At 46.2% G+C, this 22,572-nt stretch overlaps 1 protein-coding gene across 1 annotated transcript in view; it reads right to left on the bottom strand.

Moving 5' to 3' along the window:
• The window catches only part of KCNK1 (potassium two pore domain channel subfamily K member 1), a 64,143-nt gene that overhangs the window by 20,764 nt on the left and 20,807 nt on the right, over positions 1 to 22,572 (bottom strand). The window contains exon 2 of the mRNA XM_077253131.1: positions 7,921 to 8,316. Within this exon, the coding sequence (XP_077109246.1) occupies positions 7,921 to 8,316 (396 nt within the window). The remainder of the gene's footprint in view (positions 1 to 7,920; positions 8,317 to 22,572) is intronic.

Genomic DNA, 22,572 nt, shown 5'->3' with positions numbered 1-22,572 from the left:
GAATTGTTGACCAGATTGTTGGGAGTCTTTGAGGAGTCACTGGAGAGGGGAATACTGCCTGATTCCATGAAAGAGGCCATTATTGTGGTCATCCCTAAACCTGAAAAGAACCCACGACTGCCGGAGTCATATAGACCAATATCACTCCTAACAACAGATGTTAAAATTTTGGCTAAAGCCTTGGCGAACAGACTGACCCGGGTGATAGAAAAGGTGATCCATTCGGACCAATCGGGTTTTATGCCTAATAAATCCACTGCCATCAATTTGAGAAGGCTATTTCTTAATATGCAGATACCGGCGGAGAATGCTGGGGAGAGGGTGGTGGTCTCCCTCGATGCGCATAAGGCCTTCGACAGTATAGAATGGCAGTACCTGTGGTCGGCTCTGAGTCGCTTTGGGTTTGGGCCGGTTTTTGTATCGTGGGTAAGGCTCCTATACTCCTCTCCAGTGGCTAAAATCAGGGTGAACAATGCATTGTCGGATGGTTTTCAGTTGTTTCGGGGTACGCGGCAGGGGTGCCCGTTGTCCCCGTTGCTGTTTGCTCTAGCGGTGGAACCTCTGGCAGCGGCTATCAGAAGGTCTCAGTTGGTAAAAGGGTTTGTGTATGGGAAAATGGAAGAAAAAATTGCTCTATATGCTGATGACATTTTGCTTTTTCTGGAGGATCCTGGGGAATCTTTGAGGAATGCAATCTCATTAATTGAAGACTTTGGGCAGATTTCAGGGCTGATTATTAATTGGGACAAATCGAATGTTTTACAGGTGGATAGAGGTGTGGATTGTACTAGGGAGGTGGAAGAGGGAACAAAATTAAGGGTGGTTTCACAATTTAAATATTTAGGAATCCAGGTGTCTCTCCCTTTGACTAGATTTGAGGAGCTTAATCTTGAGCCATTATTAACCAAATTACGTGCCAAGATCTCAGCGTGGAATAGGCTGCAGTTGTCGGTGGTGGGTAGGGTAAATCTCCTTAAAATGGTTGTGATGCCACAGGTTTTGTATGCTCTACATAATTCTCCGGTTTGGATCCCGCGGTCCAGATTTCGTAGAATCAAATCATTATTTGGAGAGTTGGTATGGGGTGGGAGGTGCCCGAGAATTAAGCAAGAGATACTGCAGAGGCCTAAAGATGAGGGGGGACTTGCTCTGCCTAATCCCTGGTTGTATTTTTTGTCGGCGCAGAGCCAACATATTAGGGGATGGGGGAAAAGACTTGAGGAAGGACAAGGTCATAACAGTCTGTTATATATTATTGGTATGGAGCCCTTGGGTCAAGGCCTAGAAGCAGGACTATTCAAGAAATTGGGAACTCTTTTTCACACTATTATTTTAATTCATAAGGTATGGCAGACGCTTAAAAGAATAAGAGGGGTAGAAGGATTTACTGAATTTTCACCTATTTGGGACAACCCTTCATTTCACGAATTCAATCATATGGAAGGAATGGGGGAGTGGAAAAAAAAAGGCATCGGGTTGATAACTCAACTGATGCAGAATGGGAGCCTTAAATCTCTTGATGTGATGCAGCAGGAGTTCCAGTTCCCGGGGTTAAAATTATACCAATATAGAAGGGTTCAGCACGCATTTCAGGCACAGAAGAGAAGGGGGCATATAGTGATCCAGAAGGATCTAATGTTGGACTTCATATTAAATAATAATGGAACAAACGGGCTATATCCGAAGTATATGGTGATCTGTTACACACTTTTCTATTAGACTACTCTATAAAGGCCAGAGGGAAGTGGGAGGCAGAATTGGGGGAAATAGACGATGATAGGTGGGAATCTATCTTGGAATATGTACCCAGGTTATCAATGAGTGAACCTGGGAGATTGTCACAACTGTATGTGATAAATAGGACTTATAGGACACCTGATATGCTGTTTAAAGCTGGGCTGAAAGAAGACTCTGAGTGCCCTAGATGCTCCCAATCCCAGGCGGGCATTCTACACATGTTATGGCTCTGTCCCAGACTATTTGCGTTCTGGGTAGTTGTGTTGAACCAAATTGGGGTGATTTACGGGTGTTCGATTCCCAGGGATCCTGTGGTTTGTGTACTTGGGTATGTGGAGGAAATCCTGACCGACGAGACTGTCAAAATGGCTATAGCTAGATTACTGTTCATTGCGAGAAAGGTGATTGCAAGATATTGGATTAGAGAGGAACCTCCTACTAGACGAGAGTTTATTGCACAGGTAGATCATATTATTCAGCTCGAAAAAAGTATATATAATAAAAGGAATAGAATGGTTTTTTTTCAAAAGCTGTGGCAGCCATGGCTGGACGGAAACAATTGAGTGATTGTGGTTAAAAGTTGCATATATTATAATGCGTATATGTTATCTCGTTGTTTCTCTTTTCTTTTCTTCCCAGAGGTAAGGTCTGGGTGGAGATGGGTCTTCAGAGGGAGGGGGGAGGGGGGGGGAGGGGAGGTTTCTGTTAAAACAAAACATAAATGTACTCTGTTCATTTGTATGGACACTGCTGTATTTATCTTGCACAATAAAAAATATCTGATTTAAAAAAAAAAAGATGATACTATATCCCATCCGATTAAAAGGAATAAAATTGCAGCAAAAGGATTTTTCACACGTGATACCAAAAATTGTGCATACTTTCCAAAATGCCCTTGTGGACGAGGATATGTAGGGCAGACTTCTAGATCTGTGAAAAGCTGTCTAAAGGGAATCTGTCATCAAGATTTTGCTTCCTCATCTGAGATTAGCATAATGTAGGAAAAGAGACCCCGATTCCAGTGATGTGTCACTTAGTTTACTGGGTGCAGAGTTTTTAGATGTAGGGTATAGGGTATGTAGGGTATAGAGCTCAAAAAGGTAATCCTGTCCTCAGCACAGCTTTCTATGTACATTGTATAGTGACACTAAGCTGCTAATCAGTGCTGGGGTGTGGTTAGACTAGGAGGCACGAGGAAGCTAGTCCTGCAGTGAAAATCTCCTGCTAATAAAACACTCATTTTATTGAAACAACAGCACAAAGCCTAATAGGTGACACATCCCTGAAATCAGTGTCTCAGCCCCTACCTCTTGATGACCTCAGATTGTACAGCAAAGACCTACAGACGTTTTCCCTTTAAATGAACATAAATCTATCGATCTTAAAAATGGCATTTGCAAATAAACACAAATATGCCGATACATCTTTGGCTAAATATTTTTGGAATGTAGACATAATATTAATTAATTACGTTTGCAAAAATGAGAGGAAGTTGATTTTTATCTAGGTTTGTAATAGTGTTAACATTTATAAGTATGTTTATGCTAATTAGCAGAGGTGTCAAACTGCATTCCTCGAGGGTTATTATGCTTAAACCTTCTTTCCTCCAGACGAAGAGGATGCCCCCTTGTCCCTGTCTCAGGTCTATGATTAAAAAGATCATCAGAAAGGTCTTTGTACTGTCCCCTCATATATTTATACATTAACATAAGATCACCCCTTAGTCTTCATTTTTCCAAACTAAATAGCCCCAAGTGTAATAACCTATCTTGGTATTGCAGACCCCCCAGTCCTCTAATAACCTTGGTCGCTCTTCTCTGCACCCGCTCCAGTTCAGCTATGTCTTTCTTATACACCGGAGACCAGAACTGTGCACAGTATTCTAAGTGTGGTCGAACTAGTGACTTGTATAGAGGTAAAATTATGTTCTCCTCATGAGCATCTATGCCTCTTTTACTGCATCCCATTATTTTATTTGCCTTTGTAGCAGCTGCCTGACACTGGCCACTGAATATGAGTTTGTCATCCACCCATACTCCCAGGTCTTTTTCATTGACGGTTTTGCCCAGAGTTTTATAATTAAGCACATAGTTATACATCTTATTACTTCTACCCAAGTGCATGACCTTACATTTATCCCCATTAAAGCTCATTTGCCATTTATCAGCCCAAGCTTCTAGTTTACATAAATCATCCTGTAATATAAAATTGTCCTCCTCTGTATTGATTACCCTGCAGAGTTTAGTGTCATCTGCAAATATTGAAATTCTACTCTGTATGCCCCCTACAAGGTCATTAATAAATATGTTAAAAAGAAGAGGGCCCAATACTGACCCCTGTGGTACCCCACTGCTAACCGCGACCCAGTCCGAGTGTGCTCCATTAATAACCACCCTTTGTTTCCTATCCCTGAGCCAGCTCTTAACCCACTTACACATATTTTCCCCTATCCCCATTGTTCTCATTTTATGTATCAACCCTTTGTGTGGCACCGTATCAAAAGCTTTTGAAAAGTCTATATATACTACATCTACTGGGTTCCCTTGGTCCAGTCCGGAACTTACCTCTTCATAGAAATTGATCAAATTAGTCTGACATGAACGGTCCCTAGTAAACCCGTGCTGATACTGGGTCATGAGGTTATTCCTCTTCAGATACTCCAGTATAGCATCCCTTAGAATGCCCTCCAGGATTTTACCCACAGTAGAGGTTAAGCTTACTGGCCTATAATTTCCGACCTTGGTATTCTGACCCCGGACTGTGACCTGACAACGCCTTTTGTCTCTTCCCTCTGTTTACGACATACCCTCCTGGCTCTTGACGTCAGACTCCTTGACTACCCTGACTCATGGCTTGTCCGTGAGAAGTGACTCAGCGTCACAGTTACTTACAGTATTTCTTCTAATAAAGATCAGGACAATGTCTAAAGATTACACCGAAACATGAGTACTGTACTCTGTTCAAAATTGATATGAAGATTCCCCTTTACATCCTGCATAAAGTTTGTCTGTATAATATTATTATTATTATTTATTTATATAGCACCATTGATTCCATGGTGCTGTACATGAGAAGGGGTTACATACAAGTTACAGATATCACTTACAGTAAACAAACAATGACGGACTGATACAGAGGGGCGAGGACCCTGCCCTTGCAGGCTTACATCCTGCAGGATTATGGGGAAGGAGACAGTAGGTTGGGGGTTGCAGGAGCTCCGGTGTTGGTGAGGCGGTAGCTTCGATAGTAATGAGGCAGCAGCGGTGTCAGTGCAGGCTGTAGGCTTACCTGAAGAGATGAGTTTTCAGGTTCCGTCTGAAGGATCCGACTGTGGTTGATAGTCGGACGTGTTGGGGCAGAGATTTCCAGAGGACGGGGGATATTCGGGAGAAGTCTTGGAGGCGATTGGATGAGGAGTGGATAAGTGTGGAGGAGAGAAGGATGTCTTGGGAGGACCGGAGATTACGTGAGGGAAGATATCGGGAGATTAGTTCAGAGATATATGGAGGAGACAGGTTATGGATGGCTTTGTAGGTCAGTATTAGTAATTTGAACTGGATACTCTGAGGGAATGGGAGCCAGTGAAGAGATTTGCAGAGGGGGGAAGCAGAGGAGTAGCGAGGAGAGAGATGGATTAGTCGGGCAGCAGAGTTAAGGATGGACTGGAGAGGTGCAAGGGTGTTAGCAGGGAGGCCACAGAAAAGGATGTTGCAGTAGTCAAGGCGGGAGATGATGAGGGCATGCACAAGCATTTTAGTAGATTGAGGGTTGAGGAAAGGACGGATTCTGGAGATATTTTTGAGCTGGAGGCTACAGGAGGTGGAAAGAGCTTGGATGTGCGGTTTAAAGGACAGGGCAGAGTCGAAGGTTACTCCGAGGCAGCGGACTTCGGGTACGGGGGAAAGCATGATGTCATTGATTGCGATAGATAGGTCAGGTAAGGAAGATTTGTGGGATGGAGGAAAGATGATGAGTTCAGATTTGTCCACATTGAGTTTGAGGAAGCGAGAGGAGAAGAAAAAAGGTATGGCTGATAGGCACTCTGGGATTCTGGACAGCAGAGCGGTGACGTCTGGGCCAGAGAGGTAGATCTGAGTGTCATCAGCATAGAGGTGGTACTGGAATCCATGGGACTTTATAAGTTGTCCCAAGCCAAGCGTATAGATTGAGAAGAGTAGGGGTCCTAGAACAGAGCCTTGGGGGACTCCAACAGAAAGAGGGTGGGATGAGGAGGTAGTGTGGGAGTGGGAGACGCTGAATGTGCGGTTGGAAAGGTACGAGGCGATCCAGGATAGGGCGAGGTCTTTGATGCCAAAGGAGGAGAGGATCTGTAGTAGGAGGCAGTGGTCAACTGTGTCGAAAGCAGAGGACAGTTCTAGAAGGAGGAGTACAGAGTATTGTCCAGTAGCTTTGGCGGAAAGTAGGTCGTTAGTGATTTTGGTCAGGGCAGTCTCAGTTGAGTGATGGGGGCGGAAACCAGATTGTAGATTGTCGAACAACAAGTTAGATGAGAAGTTGGAGGAGAGTTCAGCATGGACGTGCTGCTCCAGGAGTTTGGAAGCGAATGGGAGCAGCGATATTGGGCGATAGCTGGACATAGCAGTTGGATCGAGGGTTGGCTTTTTAAAGATAGGCGTGATTGTGGCATGTTTGAACGCAGAGGGGAAGGTGCCAGAAGTTAGTGATAGGTTGAAGAGGTGGGTTAGGGATGGGATAAGTGTGGTGGTGAGGTTGGGGAGGAGGTGGGATGGGATGGGGTCGAGCGCACAGGTGTTGAGGTGCGATTTGGAGAGGAGACAATTAAGCCCCCCTTCAGTGATGTTGGATAGGGAGGTTATGGGGTTTGGGCATTGGTCTGGTATACAAAGGGGTTGTGGTGGCTGAACAATAAAGACTTGCCTTGTCTGGTCGATCTTATTTTGAAAGTTAATAATAAGTTTTTACGTATCCACATGATAAATGATAACTTGTTGATGAGTTGGGAGCTTATCACTGGGACTTGCAGAGAACTTTTACTTCTTTTACAAAATGGCAAGTCAGACACCCATCTACCACTCAATTAATTGGGTAGGGGGCTGCCAGTAAAAGCTGAGCGCTGTGCTCGGCAACACTAAGGTCGGAGTCACACTACTGTACAATACAGCTGAGTGCTATGCGATAAAACATTGCATAGCCCTCGGTCCAGTGTTAATCTATGGGGCAGCACAGATCTGCAATTATTTTCTCATGCCGAATCGGCATACGAGAACATGCTGCGATTGGCAGCGAGACTCGGTGAGACTCAAGTCTATGTGTGCGAGTGACACAACGCACAGTACTCAGATATTATCCGAGTGTGGTGTGTTATACATCGATGCCGGCAGCAGAGGAGATGGAGAAATAAATTTCTCTGCCTCCTCCACAGCTGTGCGCCGAGGATCGGCACAGTAGCATGACACTCTGCTCCCACTCGCAGCAGAACAGGAGCCGAGGCTCTGTAGCATATCACATCCCATGCTTTCGCAACAGATGTGATATGCCGGTGTGACTCCAGGCTTACACTCATCACCAGTGCCGGCACTGTTCCACTGATGTCGACACTGGCTTTCCCAGGGAGTGCGTGACATTTTTATGTCATGCGATCACTGTGACCAATCAGCGCTTTCTTCACTCTCCTACGGACGTAATTGATATCCGAATGAATTGCAAGAGCAGTAGTGGCTGTGACTTCCTCTGAATGTCACACGATCCTCTAGGAGCAGTGCTGACACCACTGGGACAGCGCCGGAACCGGAACCAGAGGTGAGTATGTCAGTGTTATTATTTTACTGAGGGGGAAACATAGGGATTCAGATAGAGTTGGTGGAGTAGTGGACAACCACTTTAAAGGGTCAGGTCCTTCATGCCCTCCAACCCATCAGCACTTATTTATGCTCCTGCAAATTATGCTATGATAACATGAAGATGGGCTGAATAGTATGAGGCAACTAACACCCCATCGACTACTTTTAAACCTCATTATTGTAGAAAAAAGTTATACAGAGCTGGTTAGGCAGGGAATTTACTCATAAATAAGTGAATGCTGCTGGGTTGGAGGACACGGGGGACCGGACAGGTTCCCGTAAACTTTGTATCAGAAAAATAAATCAAGGCTTATAATACTCTATAATAAATAATTAATTCTCTAAAATACGGACTACTCACCTGTGATTCCCATTTTATAAAGTTGCCGGAATTTCTGGTTGTAGCCTTCTCCCGGGACATAATCTCCCAATCCGATAGTACTTAAGGAAATAAAGCAAAAATAAAAAGACTCCAGGAAATTCCAATCTTCTTCCAGTATGGAAAAAACAGCAGCCGGAATTAAGAAAAAGCAGGTAACAGTGAGAAACCCCAGAAGCAGTGCATGGACGATGGCCACAATGTGCTTAGGGTAACCCCAATGGAGGTGAATATAGAGGACAGGCCTCCTGGTGACGTAGATGATGATCCGCTGGACCAGTGCTGTAAACAGGAGCAGGGTGAAGGGGATGCCGACAACAGAATACAGGATGCAGAACGTCTTCCCTCCATCTGACAAGGGAACCGTATGACCGTAACCTGGAGACAAAGAAAGAAATATTATTATTACTCAATTTTATATGGAAAATGGTTCTGATCTTGTACACATGTAACAATCTATAGCTTGTAAGATCATGTGATACATGGCGATGTTAATAAAGTGTTGTGCCGTCTGACAAACTAAGGGTTACTATGTTTATATTTATATTAGGAGCATTAAAGGGGTTGTAATGAGTCTGCAGTCATTCTATATTATTGCAGACTTCTGAATTCTCACAATGTGCACAGCATGATGTCAGGATTCTCTGGTGCTAGCAGTGAGAGTGTGAGGTCACAAAACCGCAAGTATGCGATTTGCATACATGTAGTCACATGCCGACTAAACATAAGTGGCCTCACTCAATGAAAATGAATTGAGCGCGGCCTGACATGTCAAGTTGGAATGTGGCCTGAAGTATACAGATCGCATACTTGTGCTGACATGACCGTCCACTCTTGCCGCTGGCAAGGGAGAATCTTTAGAGTGTGCATGTGCATCTGTATGATCTGAGGATTCAGGAGCTTGCAGCCACCTACAGTGACTGCAGACTTTCATTACAAATCTGAACAAGCACTTTAATTATAAAATGAAACACTGTAGCATGCCCAATCCTAACAGCATGTAATATACTCACTGTCAAGATTCAGCTCTACTTGCTGGCTCCACCAATCATCAAATGGACACTAGGGATGAGCGAACGTGCTCAGTGATATTCGAATAACACTCAAGTATCTGGATGTGGTCAGCAGTTGACGAGCATTGGTTGGTATTCAGATTTGAAGCTCAAATCCTCATCGGTGATATATAACACTCCAAAAAAGTATTGAAACATTTTTCTGGATTGAATTAGTCATCCATACAGTGTAAAGTGCTTAATGGGTGACAAGGCGCCAAAGATGGAAGAATCCTGCGAGACTCCCGAGGGAGCATCTGAAGGGATATTGGAGTCAGACCAAGCTGGCGCAACAGCGGAGGTGTCAGGAGCCTGTGATCCGGACCCACCACCAAGGTCTGAAGTCATGCTGCAGCCTTTACTGCTGGGGTTCTTGCAGATTCAAAACTGGAGAGTCAGGAATCAGCAACTAGTGAGCGGACTGCGGGGCCTAGGCTGGTCAGAAGAGAGAAGGAGGTGAGCCAGGACCAGGGCTTTAGACATGCTAGTGGGCACGTTAGCCTCAAGGTACCTAGAGTTGGCATCCTGAGGGGAGCTCGTTACGCATGACCGGCAGCAGAGATGGGGGACCATAGAGGAGTTTGGGAACCATCATCACATCTTGTTCAACGAGCAGGCAGTAGAGATGTAACACTTGCATTGAAGACCTTATGGCTCGAAGAGGATTAGTGTATTACCCTGCTTATAATTTTTTCCTGACTTTTATGAGTGTAGGACTACATCAGCTACGCTTTCAAAATATTTACAATAAAAAAAAATTCTGGATTGAATTTGTCATCCATAGAATATTACATGCTTTGTGTTACATTACGGTGGTATCTAAAACTCAAAATAAACATTCAACATTTTTTTCTGGATTCAAGTAGTCATCAATATAGTTTAATGTGCTGTGTGTAAAATTACGGTGGTTTAAAATTTTAAAAACCCGTTTGGCATGGGACAGTTGACAAAATATTTTTGTTCCAAAAATTGACTATTGTAGTATTGTTATATATACTACTAGATGGTGGCCCGATTCTAATGCATCGGGTATTCTAGAATGCACAGCCACGTAGTATATAACACAGCCCACGTAGTATATAACACAGACAGCCACGTAGTATATAGCACAGCCACGCAGTAAATAGCACAGCCACGTAGTATATAGCAGCCACATAGTATATAGCAGCCACATAGTATATAGCACAGCCCACGTAACACAGACAGCCACGTAGTATATAGCACAGCCACGTAGTATATAGCAGCCACGTAGTATATAACACAGCCCACGTAATATATAGCACAGACCATGCAGTATATAACACTGCCCACGTAGTATATAGCAGCCAGCCAATATAACACAGCCCACGTAATATATAGCACAGGCCACGCAGTATATAACACAGGCCACACAGCATATGTAGCTCCCCCACTGCCGCAGGGCCGAGGGGTACCCGGTACCGGGCCTCTGAGTCTCTGCTCTGGGATTGTCACGGTGGCTAGACCCGGCCCGTGACCCTGCTGAGGGGCGTACAATGAAGGTGGAGGGAATGGTGATGATATTGTGGTGGTGCGGTGCAGTGCAGGTCGCAGTAAATAACGAGGACACCAGGTTGCAGTCTCTTTACCTCTTTACTGAAGGCTTCAGGATCCTCAATCCGGAATACGGTTAACCGGGCTGCGCAAGTCCGGCCGGTCCGATGGCACTTCCAGAGTTCCCTTTGCAGGTGGAAATCTGTGCCTACCTTCTAGCACTTGTGTGTTGTGGTCCTCCCCTGCTGTGCTTACGGGATAGTCCCCACAACTGTTGTGTCTGTTTCTGAAGTTCCCTCACAACTCGATTATGATGTTCTGCTTCGTCCCCCAGATGATATGGCTAGGACGCACCCGTATGACGGGTAGGCTCGGAGTTCTTCCGGGACCCTAGCGTCACCCCTCTCCTATTGTTGCCCCCTGTGTCTTCGTAGGTGATTTGTGTGAGACAGCCCGCCTATAGCTGACTGTCCTGCCGTAGGTTTGAAGTATTGCTTGGAGCCTAGTACTTCCTCGGCGTTCCGGCCACCGGCTACGCGCCTCAGTAGGATGTTGCCTCGTCTTACAGCACGACTCCTACTGGTATTTCTCCTTGTTGCGTTGATCTCGTTTCTCACTCAGCACAATGAACCTCGCTTCTTGTCCTTTCTTGGGGTACCGCCGCTATCTCGTGCAGGCGCGATCCCGTAACGTTCTCTCTGTTCGCTAGGCCTCTGTCAGGATCCCACCCCTGACAGGGACCCCCCTGAGTCTCTCCCCGCAACACCCTCTGCCACAGAGTGTTGCCTGTTCGATTCCCAGTCAGCTTCTGTCTATCTTTCTGCCTAACCCCCAGTTTTACCAGATTGTGAGGAGTGGCCTAATACATAGAACCCTTAGCTCCCCCTAGAGGCCAGACTGTGAAGTGTATTGGTGACTGTGATACCTGGTCAGAAGAACTCCTTCAGTGCCATCAGACGTACCATAGCCCCCCTTAGCGGCGGAGCATCAGTACTGCAACGACCAGGACTCTGGGGCGCTGCACATATAACACAGCCCACGTAGTATATAGCAGTGTGGGCACCATATCCCTGTTAAAAAAAAAATTAAAATAAAAAATAGTTATATACTCACCCTCCGGCGTCCGCCGAAGCTGTCCCGATGCGCGCTATGCTGCCACCAGCTTCTGTTCCCAGTGATGCATTGAGAAACTACCCAGATGACTTAGCGGTCTCACGAGACTGCTAAGTCATCTGGGTAATTTCGCAATGCATCACTGAGAACGCAAACTGGCGGCAGTATCGCGTGCATTGGTGGACAGCGGAAGGTGAGAATAGCACAATGTTTTGTTTTTTTTTAAATTATTTTTAACATATCTTTTTACTATTGATGCTGCATAGGCAGCATCAATAGTAAAAAGTTGGTCCGGGATGGGGCGACACACTGGCGCTGAGTGGAGGGGAGTAGGGAGGGGGCACTGACTGGAGGAGAGTAGGGAGGGACCAATTCGCAGCCGGACTAAGCCTGTTGCTGACCAATCAGTGACGCGGGATTTCTGTTACAGACAAACAGATGGAAGTACTACTTAGACGATTATATACATAGATATAACCTGCTTTGTGTGAAATTTAGTTTTTTTTCAAATAAAAAAAAGAAAACTTGGCCTGCTACAGGTGTACAAATTTAGTCCCTCGGTCCCTGACTGTCTTGTGGCCAGGGATGCTGGCACACTGTGTGAACATTGTGGACGCCGGGGCCGAGTACCATCCTGGCACGGCACATGTGCTATCGAAGCCGTGGATTGCTGGCCCTACTTTTATCAGGGTTTCCTACACCAGTTCCTGCATCCCCTCCTGCTCTTCCTCATCCCCTATCTACGATGTGCTATCTCAGAGCACGTCATCCATATCAGCTGTAAGTTGGAATCTCTGCAACACTGCCTCAGCGAAGCGACAACAGGCTCTGCTGATGCTAATGTGTTTAAGAGACAAACCGCGACATTGTTATTGAAAAGAATAACGTACCGGCTTGGCCCATGTGCTCAACTTAGTAGTTCAGCAGCTTCTGAAAACCTATTCAGATTTTCCAGAGCTTCTAGTCAAGGTATCTTGCATCAACGCCCTTTTCCGCAATTCAGATACAGCTGCCACCGCTATGGTGGTGCTGTAGCAGCACATGCAAGTGCAAGGTCACCGACTGGTGTGCGACGTCACCACATACTAGAACTATACACTGCACATGCTGGCAGGGCTATTTGAGCATCAGAGTCCAGTTGTGGAATATCAGCTCAAAGATGCCCGTCGGTATTCTGGTCAGCCTACGCGCATAACAACTGAAGAGTGGGCATGGATGTCTGACATTTTTGTGGTTCTTCAAGACTTTGAGGACTCCACAAAGATGGTGAGCGGCGAATATTCCATTAACAATGCAACAATCCCACTTCTGTGCCTACTTAAATGGTTGCTGCTGACAATTAAACATGAAGCTTTGAATGCAGACCAGGTGGAGATTGAGGAAGACATGAGACAGGGAGATACTACCCAGCCCATACTCATCTCATCTGCTCAGTGTGGACTGGGTAACAATGAGTAGGTGGAGACTGAGGAAGAGGAGGAGAAACAAGAGCTGGCAACAGAGGCTAGTACCCACACAAGCCTCCTCTCTCCTATGTGGATGGGTTAAGGAGGGGAATGAAGAGGAAGAGATAGAGGAGGAGATGGAGAGTAGTCATCATGGTGGAGACAGGGAAGTGTTGGCTGTAGCGACTTTGCACATAAGGCAGACTGCAAGTAGCACTGCCTTTCCCGTGACCCTTGCAGTTACATTCATCTTGGCCAAAAAAGTGTACTAGTTGTTCAACCTGCTAGACCCACACTACAAGGAAAACCTTGCATATTTCCTTCCTGAGGCGGAGAGGTCTACTAAAATGGCGCTATACTAGAATGTCATTGTGGAAAATATGTTGAAAAAATTCCCATCAGACAACGCTAGCGGCAGAAGGCTAGCTTCCTTGCCCATCCAAGGAGGAGCAGCGAGGGAGACACACACCAAGGTACAGCAGAGGCGGGGTATACTGTCAAAGGCCTGGGCCAATTTCAAGACACCATCCCAGCATCAATACCCTGATGACTGGATATTTTTACAAAAGGGAAATGTTTTGAAAGATAGTCAAGCAATGCCTTGCCAACAAAACCAGCATGCTCCCTAATTCCTCTGTGACGTTAAGCTATTGGGTCTCAAAGCTGCACACCTGGTATGAGCTGTCCCTCTATGCCTTGAAAGTGTTGAAAGTCCCTAATTTTTTGCACTTCTTACTTCCTTCATAAATTACACTGAAATTTTAAGCTTTGTAATCAAAAAAAAAATTTTAGTTTACTTAAATAATTATTAATTTTTAAATTCTTATAAAATTTTGCCTTGTATGCAATTCAAGTATACAGGAAAAAAACATTTTGTAACTTTTTTTTCTGTAAACTTCAAATTCGATTTTGAATGTTTTATTGTCAGTCCTGAAAGTGGAGTTAAAGTGTGGCACCATTGTTCTCAGCAGAGATCTGGGATCATAGATGCTTCCAGGGGTCTTCCGCATGCTGTTCCCCTTCCATTTAGCACTTTTTTTCATCCATTTCAACATTTTCACTGACCCCCCCCCCCCATCCCTCCTTGTAGGGTCTGCTAGAAAAACGCTTGGATTTCCCTTTGACTCCCATTATACTTGTTACTCAAAACGATCATCTGAGCATTAGGAATTGCTCGGTTCAAGTAACGGGCATCCGAGCATTTTCGTGCTCGTTCATACCTAATGGCCACTTCACTCATATGCTATTTTCATACGTACGGTAACGCGACAACAAGCTTTTCTTCCTGCTTCTCTCAGTTTTGACTGAACATTGAGAGAATTAGGAAGAGCAGCTCCTCGGCACATGACTGTTAAGTGTGCAAATCGCATGTGAATGATTGGTCACATGATGACGTCTACTCAAACCGCTTGGGGGAGAGTGGTGCCAAACCAAATTCTTACCCCGGGTGCCGGAAAATCTAGATACATCTCTGTTCTTATGTATCATATTGCAAGCTCAGCTGCAGTATCTAAAGGTACCTTCACACTAAACAACTTTCCAACGAGAACAATGATCCGTGACGTTGCAGCGTGCTGGATAGCGATATCGTTGTGTTTGACACGCAGCAGCGATCTGGATCCCGCTGTTATATCGCTGGTCGTTGCTAGAAGTCTGGAACTTTATTTGGTTGCTAGATCGGCGTGTATCGTCATGTTTGACAGCAAAAGCAACGATGTCAGCAATGTTTTTACATGGAGCGTGAACGATAAGTGAGTCGCGGTTACATCACTGGATCGCTCCTGCATCGTTCTGGAGCTGCTGTGTTTGACGTCTCTACAGCGACCTAACAGCGACGCTCCAGCGATCTAGTTTAGGTCGGATCGTTGTCTATATCGCTGAAGCGTCGCTTAGTGTTACGGTACCTTTAGCCTCCTTGTGTGATACTGCCTACTGATCTGCTGTATCTAAAGGTACCGTCACATTAAGCGACGCTGCAGCAATATAGACAAAGATGACGATCGCTGCAGCGACGCTGTTTCGTCGTTGTGTGGTCACTGGAGAGCTGTCCCACAGACAGCTCTCCAGCGACCAACGATGCCGAAGTCCCCGGGTAACCAGTGTAAACATCTGGTTACTAAGCGCAGGGCCGCGCTTAGTAACCCGATGTTTACCCTGGTTACCAGGGTAAATGTAAAAAAACCCAAACACTACATACTTACATTCCGGTGTCTGTCGCATCCCCCGGCGTCCGCTTCCCTGCACTGTGTAAGCGCCGGCCCTAAAGCAGAGCGGTGACGTCACTGCTGTGCTCTGCTTTACGGCTGGCCGGCGCTGACACAGTGCAGGGAAGCGGACGCCGGGGGACGTGACAGACATCAGAAGGTGAGTATGTAGTGTTTGTTTTTTTTACATTTACAATGGTAACCAGGGTAAATATCGGGTTACTAAGCGCGGCCCTGCGCTTAGTAACCCGATGTTTACCCTGGTTACCAGTGAAGACATCGCTGAATCCGCATCACACACACCGATCCAGCGATGTCAGTGGGTGATCCAGCGACGAAATAAGGTGCTGGCCTTCTAGCTCCGACCAACGATGTCACAGCAGGATCCTGATCGCTGCTGCGTGTCAAACACAACGATATCGCTATCCAGGACGCTGCAACGTCACGGATCGCTATCGTTATCGTTGTTAAGTTGTTCAGTGTGAAGGTACCTTTAGCATACCTTCCAACCGTCCCGGATCCTGCGGGACTGTCCTGATTTTGACAGTCAGCCCCGTGATCCCGGGCAGGACATTAGTTGTCCCGCACTACGCAAGGTTTGTTGCGGTTTTTGTTTCTTTTTCTTTTTTTATAAAAGTTGGGTCACCTCCCGCCCGGAATATGAGCCATACGTACGGGGGGGGGGGGGGGGGGGGGGGGGAATATGAGCCATACATACAGGAGGGGGGGGGGAATATGAGCCATACATACAGGAGGGGGGGGAATATGACCCATACATACGGGGGGGGGAATATGAGCCATGCATACAGGAGGGGGAAATATGAGCCATGCATACAGGAGGGGGGGGAATATGAGCCATACATACAGGAGGGGGGGGAATATGAGCCATACATACAGGAGGGGGGGGAACATGAGCCATACATACGGGGGGGGAATATGAGCCATGCATACAGGAGGGGAATGTGGGCCATGCATACAGGAGGGGGGAATATGAGCCATGCATACAGCGGGGGGGATATGAGCCATGCATACAGGAGGGGGAAATATGAGCCATGCATACAGGGGGGGGGGAATATGAGCCATGCATACAGGGGGGGAATATGAGCCATGCATACAGGAGGGGGAAATATGAGCCATGCATACAGGAGGGGGTGGGGAATGTGAGCCATACATACAGGAGGGGGGTCAGTATACAGTATTAAGCATCATGTGGGATCATTTTACATTATGGAGAACTGTGTGGCCAGTATACAGTATGGAGCATCATGTGTGGCCATTATACAGTATGGAGCATTATGTGCGGTCATTATACAGTATGCAGCATCATGTGTGGTCATTATACAGTATGGAGCATCATGTGCGGTCATTATACAGTATGCAGCATCATGTGGGGTCATTATACAGTATGGAGCATCATGTGCGGTCATTATACAGTATGGAGCATCATGTGGGGTCATTATACAGTATGGAGCGTCGTGTGGGGTCATTATACAGTATGGAACATCATCTGGGGTCATTATACAGTATGGAGCATCATGTGCAGCCATTATACAGTATGGAGCATCATGTGCGGTCATTATACAGTATGGAGCATCATGTGCGGCCATTATACAGTATGGAGCATCATGTGCGGTCATTATACAGTATGGAGCATCATGTGGGGCCATTATACAGTATGGAGCATCATGTGCGGTCATTATACAGTATGGAGCTTCATGTGTGTTCATTATACAGTATGGAGCATCATGTGCAGTCATTATACAGTATGGAGCATCATGTGTGTTCATTATACAGTATGGCGCACTGTGTGGCCATTATACAGTATGGAGCATCATGTGGGGTCTGTCATGAATCCCCAATGGCTAGGGATAGCACAGGACAAACAAAGTAAAAATAAATAACGGACGAGCTCTAGGGTGATGGAACCTGGGCTGACCGCTGCCCTACGCCTGACAAACGCAACTAGAGATAGCCAGGGAGCGTGCCTACGTTGGTTCTAGACGCCACGCACCAGCCTAAGAGCTTACTAGTACTGCAGAGAAAATAAGACCTCACTTGCCTCCAGAGGAATGAACCCCAAAAGATATAGTTGCCCCCTCACATGTATTGACGGTGAAATGAGAGGAAGGCACACACATAGAGATGATATATATAGCTTTAGCAAATTGAGGCCCGCTGTAAACTAGAAAGCAGAAAGATACAAAAGGGGACTGAGCGGTCAGCAAAAAACCCTAATCAAAAATACCATCCTGAGATTACAAGAACCCATGTGCCAACTCATGGCACATGGGGAGAACCTCAGTCCACTAGAGCTACCAGCTAGCATAGAGACATAATAAGCAAGCTGGACAAAAAACCAAACAACTGAAAATCAACACTTAGCTTATCCTGAAAGATCTGGGAGCAGGTAGGCAGGAACCAAACAGAGCACATCTGAATACATTGATAGCCGGCAAGGGAATGACAGAAAGGCCAGGTAAAATAGGAAACACCCAGCCTCTGATGGACAGGTGGAAACCAAAGGCCGCAACCCACCAAAGTCACCCAGTACCAGCAGCAACCACCAGAGGGAGCCCACAAACAGAATCCACAACAGTACCCCCCCCTTGAGGAGGGGTCACCGAACCCTCACGAGAACCCCCAGGGCGATCAGGGTGAGCTCTATGGAAGGCGCGGACCAAATCAGTCGCATGAACATCGGAGGCGACCACCCAGGAATTATCCTCCTGACCATAACCCTTCCACTTAACCAAATACTGGAGTTTGCGTCTGGAAACACGAGAATCCAAGATCTTCTCAACAACATACTCCAATTCTCCCTCCACCAGCACCGGAGCAGGAGGCTCAACCGAAGGAACAACAGGTACCTCATACCTCCGCAACAACGACCGATGGAACACATTATGAATAGCAAACGATGCTGGGAGATCCAAACGAAAAGATACAGGGTTAAGAATCTCCGAGATCCTATAAGGACCGATGAACCGAGGCTTGAACTTAGGAGAAGAGACCTTCATAGGGACAAAACGAGAAGACAACCACACCAAATCCCCAACAAAAAGTCGGGGACCCACGCGGCGACGGCGATTAGCAAACTGCTGAGTCTTCTCCTGAGATAACTTCAAATTGTCCACCACCTGATTCCAAATCTGATGTAGCCTGTCCACCACCACGTCCACTCCAGGACAATCCGAAGACTCCACCTGACCAGAGGAAAAACGAGGATGAAACCCCGAATTACAAAAAAAAGGAGAGACCAACGTGGCAGAACTAGCCCGATTATTAAGAGCAAATTCGGCCAGTGGCAAAAAAGCAACCCAGTCATCTTGATCAGCAGAAACAAAACACCTCAAATAAGTTTCCAAGGTCTGATTAGTTCGCTCCGTCTGGCCATTCGTCTGAGGATGGAATGTGTTGTGAATTTGGATTCTGGGCTCCCCCGGTGGCCGCTTGTGGAATTGGACTTGTCATCCTCCTTCCTGTTTCACCTGGTTCCATCAGTAGTGGGTGTCGCTATTTAAGCTCATTTCTCTGGTGGTTTCTTGCCGGTCAACAATGTTATCTGATGCCTCTCAGTGCTTGTTCCTGCTTCTAGACAACTACTAGATAAGTTGGACTTTTGTCCATGTTTTGTTTTGCCTATTTGTTCCAGTTCACAGCTGAAGTTTTGTTACTGTGTCTGGAAAGCTCTCGTTGATCAGGGATTGCTACTCTGGCGTTATGAGTTAATGCCAGAGTTTAAGGTAATCTCTGGATGGTGTTTTGTTAGTGTTTTTCTGCTGACCATGAAAGTATACTATCTGTCTTCTGCTATCTAGTAAGCGGACCTCAAATTTGCTAAGACTATTTTCCTGCTGCGTTTGTTGTTTCATCTGAACTCACCGTCATTATATGTGGGGGGCTACTGTCTTCTTTGGAATATTTCTCTAGAGGTGAGCCAGGTCTTATATTTCCCTCTGCTAGCTATTTAGGTCTTAGGCCAGAGCTGGGCATCTAGCGATAAATAGGATATGCTACCTGGCTATTTCTAGTTGCGCGGCAGGCTTAGTTCATGGTCAGTATAGTTCCATCTTCCGAGAGCTTGTCCCTCTATAGGCTTGCTATGATCTCTGCCTGCAGAGATCATGACAGTTTGACCGGACAATAAAGTGTTAAAGACCCAGGTTGAGAAAGGAGAGTTATAAGAAGTCTGCTGGAATTTTTTTTTTTTTTTTTTCCTCCAGTCTGCCTTGCTGCAGTCTTTTTTCTCTCTCTCCTCCTAATCTCTGTATGGCTCTGTGTGCACCTGACTATAATGGATCTCCAGAGTGTAACTGCGGGTTTGAATAATCTCATCACGAAAGTACAAAATTTACAAGATTTTGTGGTACATGCTCCGGTATCTGAGCCGAGAATTCCTTTGCCGGAGTTCTTCACAGGGAATAGAGCTAGCTTCCAGAATTTCCGAAATAATTGTAAACTTTATTTGTCCCTGAAGTCTCGTTCAGCTGGAGACCCTGCTCAGCAGGTTAGGATTGTGATTTCCTTGCTCAGGGGTGACCCTCAAGATTGGGCCTTCTCATTGCCAGCAGGGGATCCTGCGTTACGCGATGTGGATGCGTTTTTTCTGGCCTTGGGCTTGCTTTATGAGGAACCTCATTTGGAACTTCAGGCAGAGAAAACTTTGATGGCACTATCTCAGGGGCAAGACGAAGCTGAAGTTTTCTGCCAAAAATTCCGTAAATGGTCTGTGCTTACTCAGTGGAATGAGTGCGCCTTGGCGGCAACTTTCAGAGAAGGTCTCTCTGATGCCGTTAAGGATGTTATGGTGGGGTTCCCTGTGCCTGCAGGTCTGAATGAGTCCATGACAATGGCTATTCAGATTGATAGGCGTCTGCGGGAGCGCAAACCGGTGCACCATCTGGCGGTGTCTATGGAAAAGACGCCAGAAAGTATGCAGTGTGATAGAATTCTGTCCAGGAGCGAGCGACAGAATTTTAGACGGAAGAATGGATTGTGTTTCTATTGTGGGGATTCTACTCATGTTATATCAGCATGCTCTAGGCGTACAAAGAAGCTTGATAAGTCTGTTTCCATTGGCACCATTCAGTCTAAGTTTATTTTGTCTGTAACCCTGATTTGCTCTTTGTCATCCATTGCCACGGACGCCTATGTTGACTCTGGCGCCGCTCTGAGTCTTATGGATTGGTCCTTTGCCAATCGTTGTGGTTTTGATTTAGAGCCTTTGGAGACTCTTATTCCTCTGAAGGGGATTGACTCCACCCCATTGGCTAATAATAAACCACAATACTGGACACAAGTTACCATGCGTATCTATCCGGATCACCAGGAGATTATTCGTTTCCTGGTGCTGTATAATTTACATGACGATTTGGTACTGGGATTGCCATGGTTGCAGTCTCACAACCCAGTCTTGGACTGGAGAGCAATGTCTGTGTTGAGCTGGGGATGTAAGGGTATTCATGGGGACTTACCTTTGGTTTCTATTTCGTCGTCCATTCCCTCTGAAGTCCCTGAGTTCCTCTCTGATTATCAAGACGTCTTTGACGAACCCAAGCTTGGGTCGTTACCTCCGCACCGTGAGTGCGATTGTGCCATAGATTTGATACCGGGTTGTAAATATCCAAAGGGTCGTTTGTTTAATCTGTCTGTGCCGGAACATGCTGCTATGCGGGAATATATAAAGGAGTCTTTGGAAAAGGGACATATTCGTCCATCTTCTTCTCCCTTGGGAGCTGGGTTTTTCTTTGTCTCAAAAAAAGACGGCTCTTTGAGACCATGTATTGATTATCGGCTTCTGAATAAGATCACTGTTAAGTATCAATACCCATTGCCATTGCTTACTGATTTGTTTGCTCGTATAGAGGGTGCTAAGTGGTTCTCTAAAATTGATCTTCGTGGGGCGTATAATTTGGTGCGGATCAGGCAGGGGGATGAGTGGAAGACCGCATTTAATACGCCCGAGGGCCACTTTGAGTATTTGGTCATGCCTTTTGGTCTTTCTAATGCCCCTTCAGTTTTCCAGTCTTTTATGCATGATATTTTCCGTGATTTTCTGGATAAATTTATGATAATATATCTGGATGATATTCTGATTTTTTCTGATGACTGGGACTCTCATGTCCAGCAGGTCAGGAGAGTTTTTCAGGTTCTGCGGTCTAATTCTTTATGTGTGAAGGGGTCTAAGTGCGTTTTTGGGGTCCAGAAAATTTCCTTTTTGGGGTATATTTTTTCTCCCTCTTCCATTGAGATGGATCCCGTCAAGGTGCAAGCTATTTGTGACTGGACTCAGCCCTCCTCTCTTAAGGGTCTTCAGAGATTTTTGGGCTTTGCCAACTTTTACCGCCGATTTATTGCTGGTTTTTCGGATGTCGTTAAACCACTGACTGATTTGACCAGACAAGGCGCTGATGTTGCTAATTGGTCCCCTCATGCTGTAGAGGCCTTTCAGGAGCTTAAGCGCCGTTTTGCCTCTGCCCCTGTGTTGCGTCAGCCTGATGTGAATCTGCCTTTTCAGGTTGAGGTTGACGCTTCGGAGATCGGAGCTGGGGCAGTGTTGTCGCAGAAAGGTTCCGACTGCTCCGTCATTAGGCCTTGTGCCTTCTTTTCTCGCAAATTTTCGCCCGCAGAGCGGAATTATGATGTTGGGAATCGGGAGCTTTTGGCCATGAAGTGGGCGTTTGAGGAGTGGCGCCATTGGCTCGAGGGGGCTAGGCATCAGGTGGTGGTATTGACTGACCACAAAAATTTGATTTATCTTGAGACTGCCAGACGCCTGAATCCTAGGCAGGCGCGCTGGTCTTTATTTTTTTCTCGCTTTAATTTTGTGGTGTCATACCTACCGGGTTCTAAGAATGTTAAGGCAGATGCCCTTTCTAGGAGTTTTGACCCGGACTCTCCTGGTAATTCTGAACCCACAGGTATCCTTAGGGAGGGAGTAATTTTGTCGGCCGTTTCTCCTGATCTGCGGCGGTCCTTGCAAGAGTTTCAGGCGGATAGACCGGATCGTTGTCCGCCTGATAGACTGTTTGTTCCGGATGATTGGACCAGCAGAGTCATCTCTGAGGTACATTCTTCTGCATTGGCAGGTCATCCCGGAATTTTTGGTACCAGGGATTTGGTGGCAAGATCCTTCTGGTGGCCTTCCCTGTCACGAGATGTGCGAGTCTTTGTGCAGTCATGTGACGTTTGTGCTCGGGCCAAGTCTTGTAGTTCTCGGGCTAGCGGACTGCTGTTGCCCTTGCCTATTCCTAAGAGGCCTTGGACACACATCTCGATGGATTTTATTTCTGATCTGCCTGTTTCCCA

The sequence above is a fragment of the Ranitomeya variabilis genome, chromosome 4, assembly GCF_051348905.1.
Source record: "Ranitomeya variabilis isolate aRanVar5 chromosome 4, aRanVar5.hap1, whole genome shotgun sequence".
NCBI lineage: Eukaryota > Metazoa > Chordata > Amphibia > Anura > Dendrobatidae > Ranitomeya > Ranitomeya variabilis.
The sequence above is the reverse complement of the archived record's forward strand: the minus strand, read 5'-3'. Positions and strand labels throughout refer to the sequence as shown.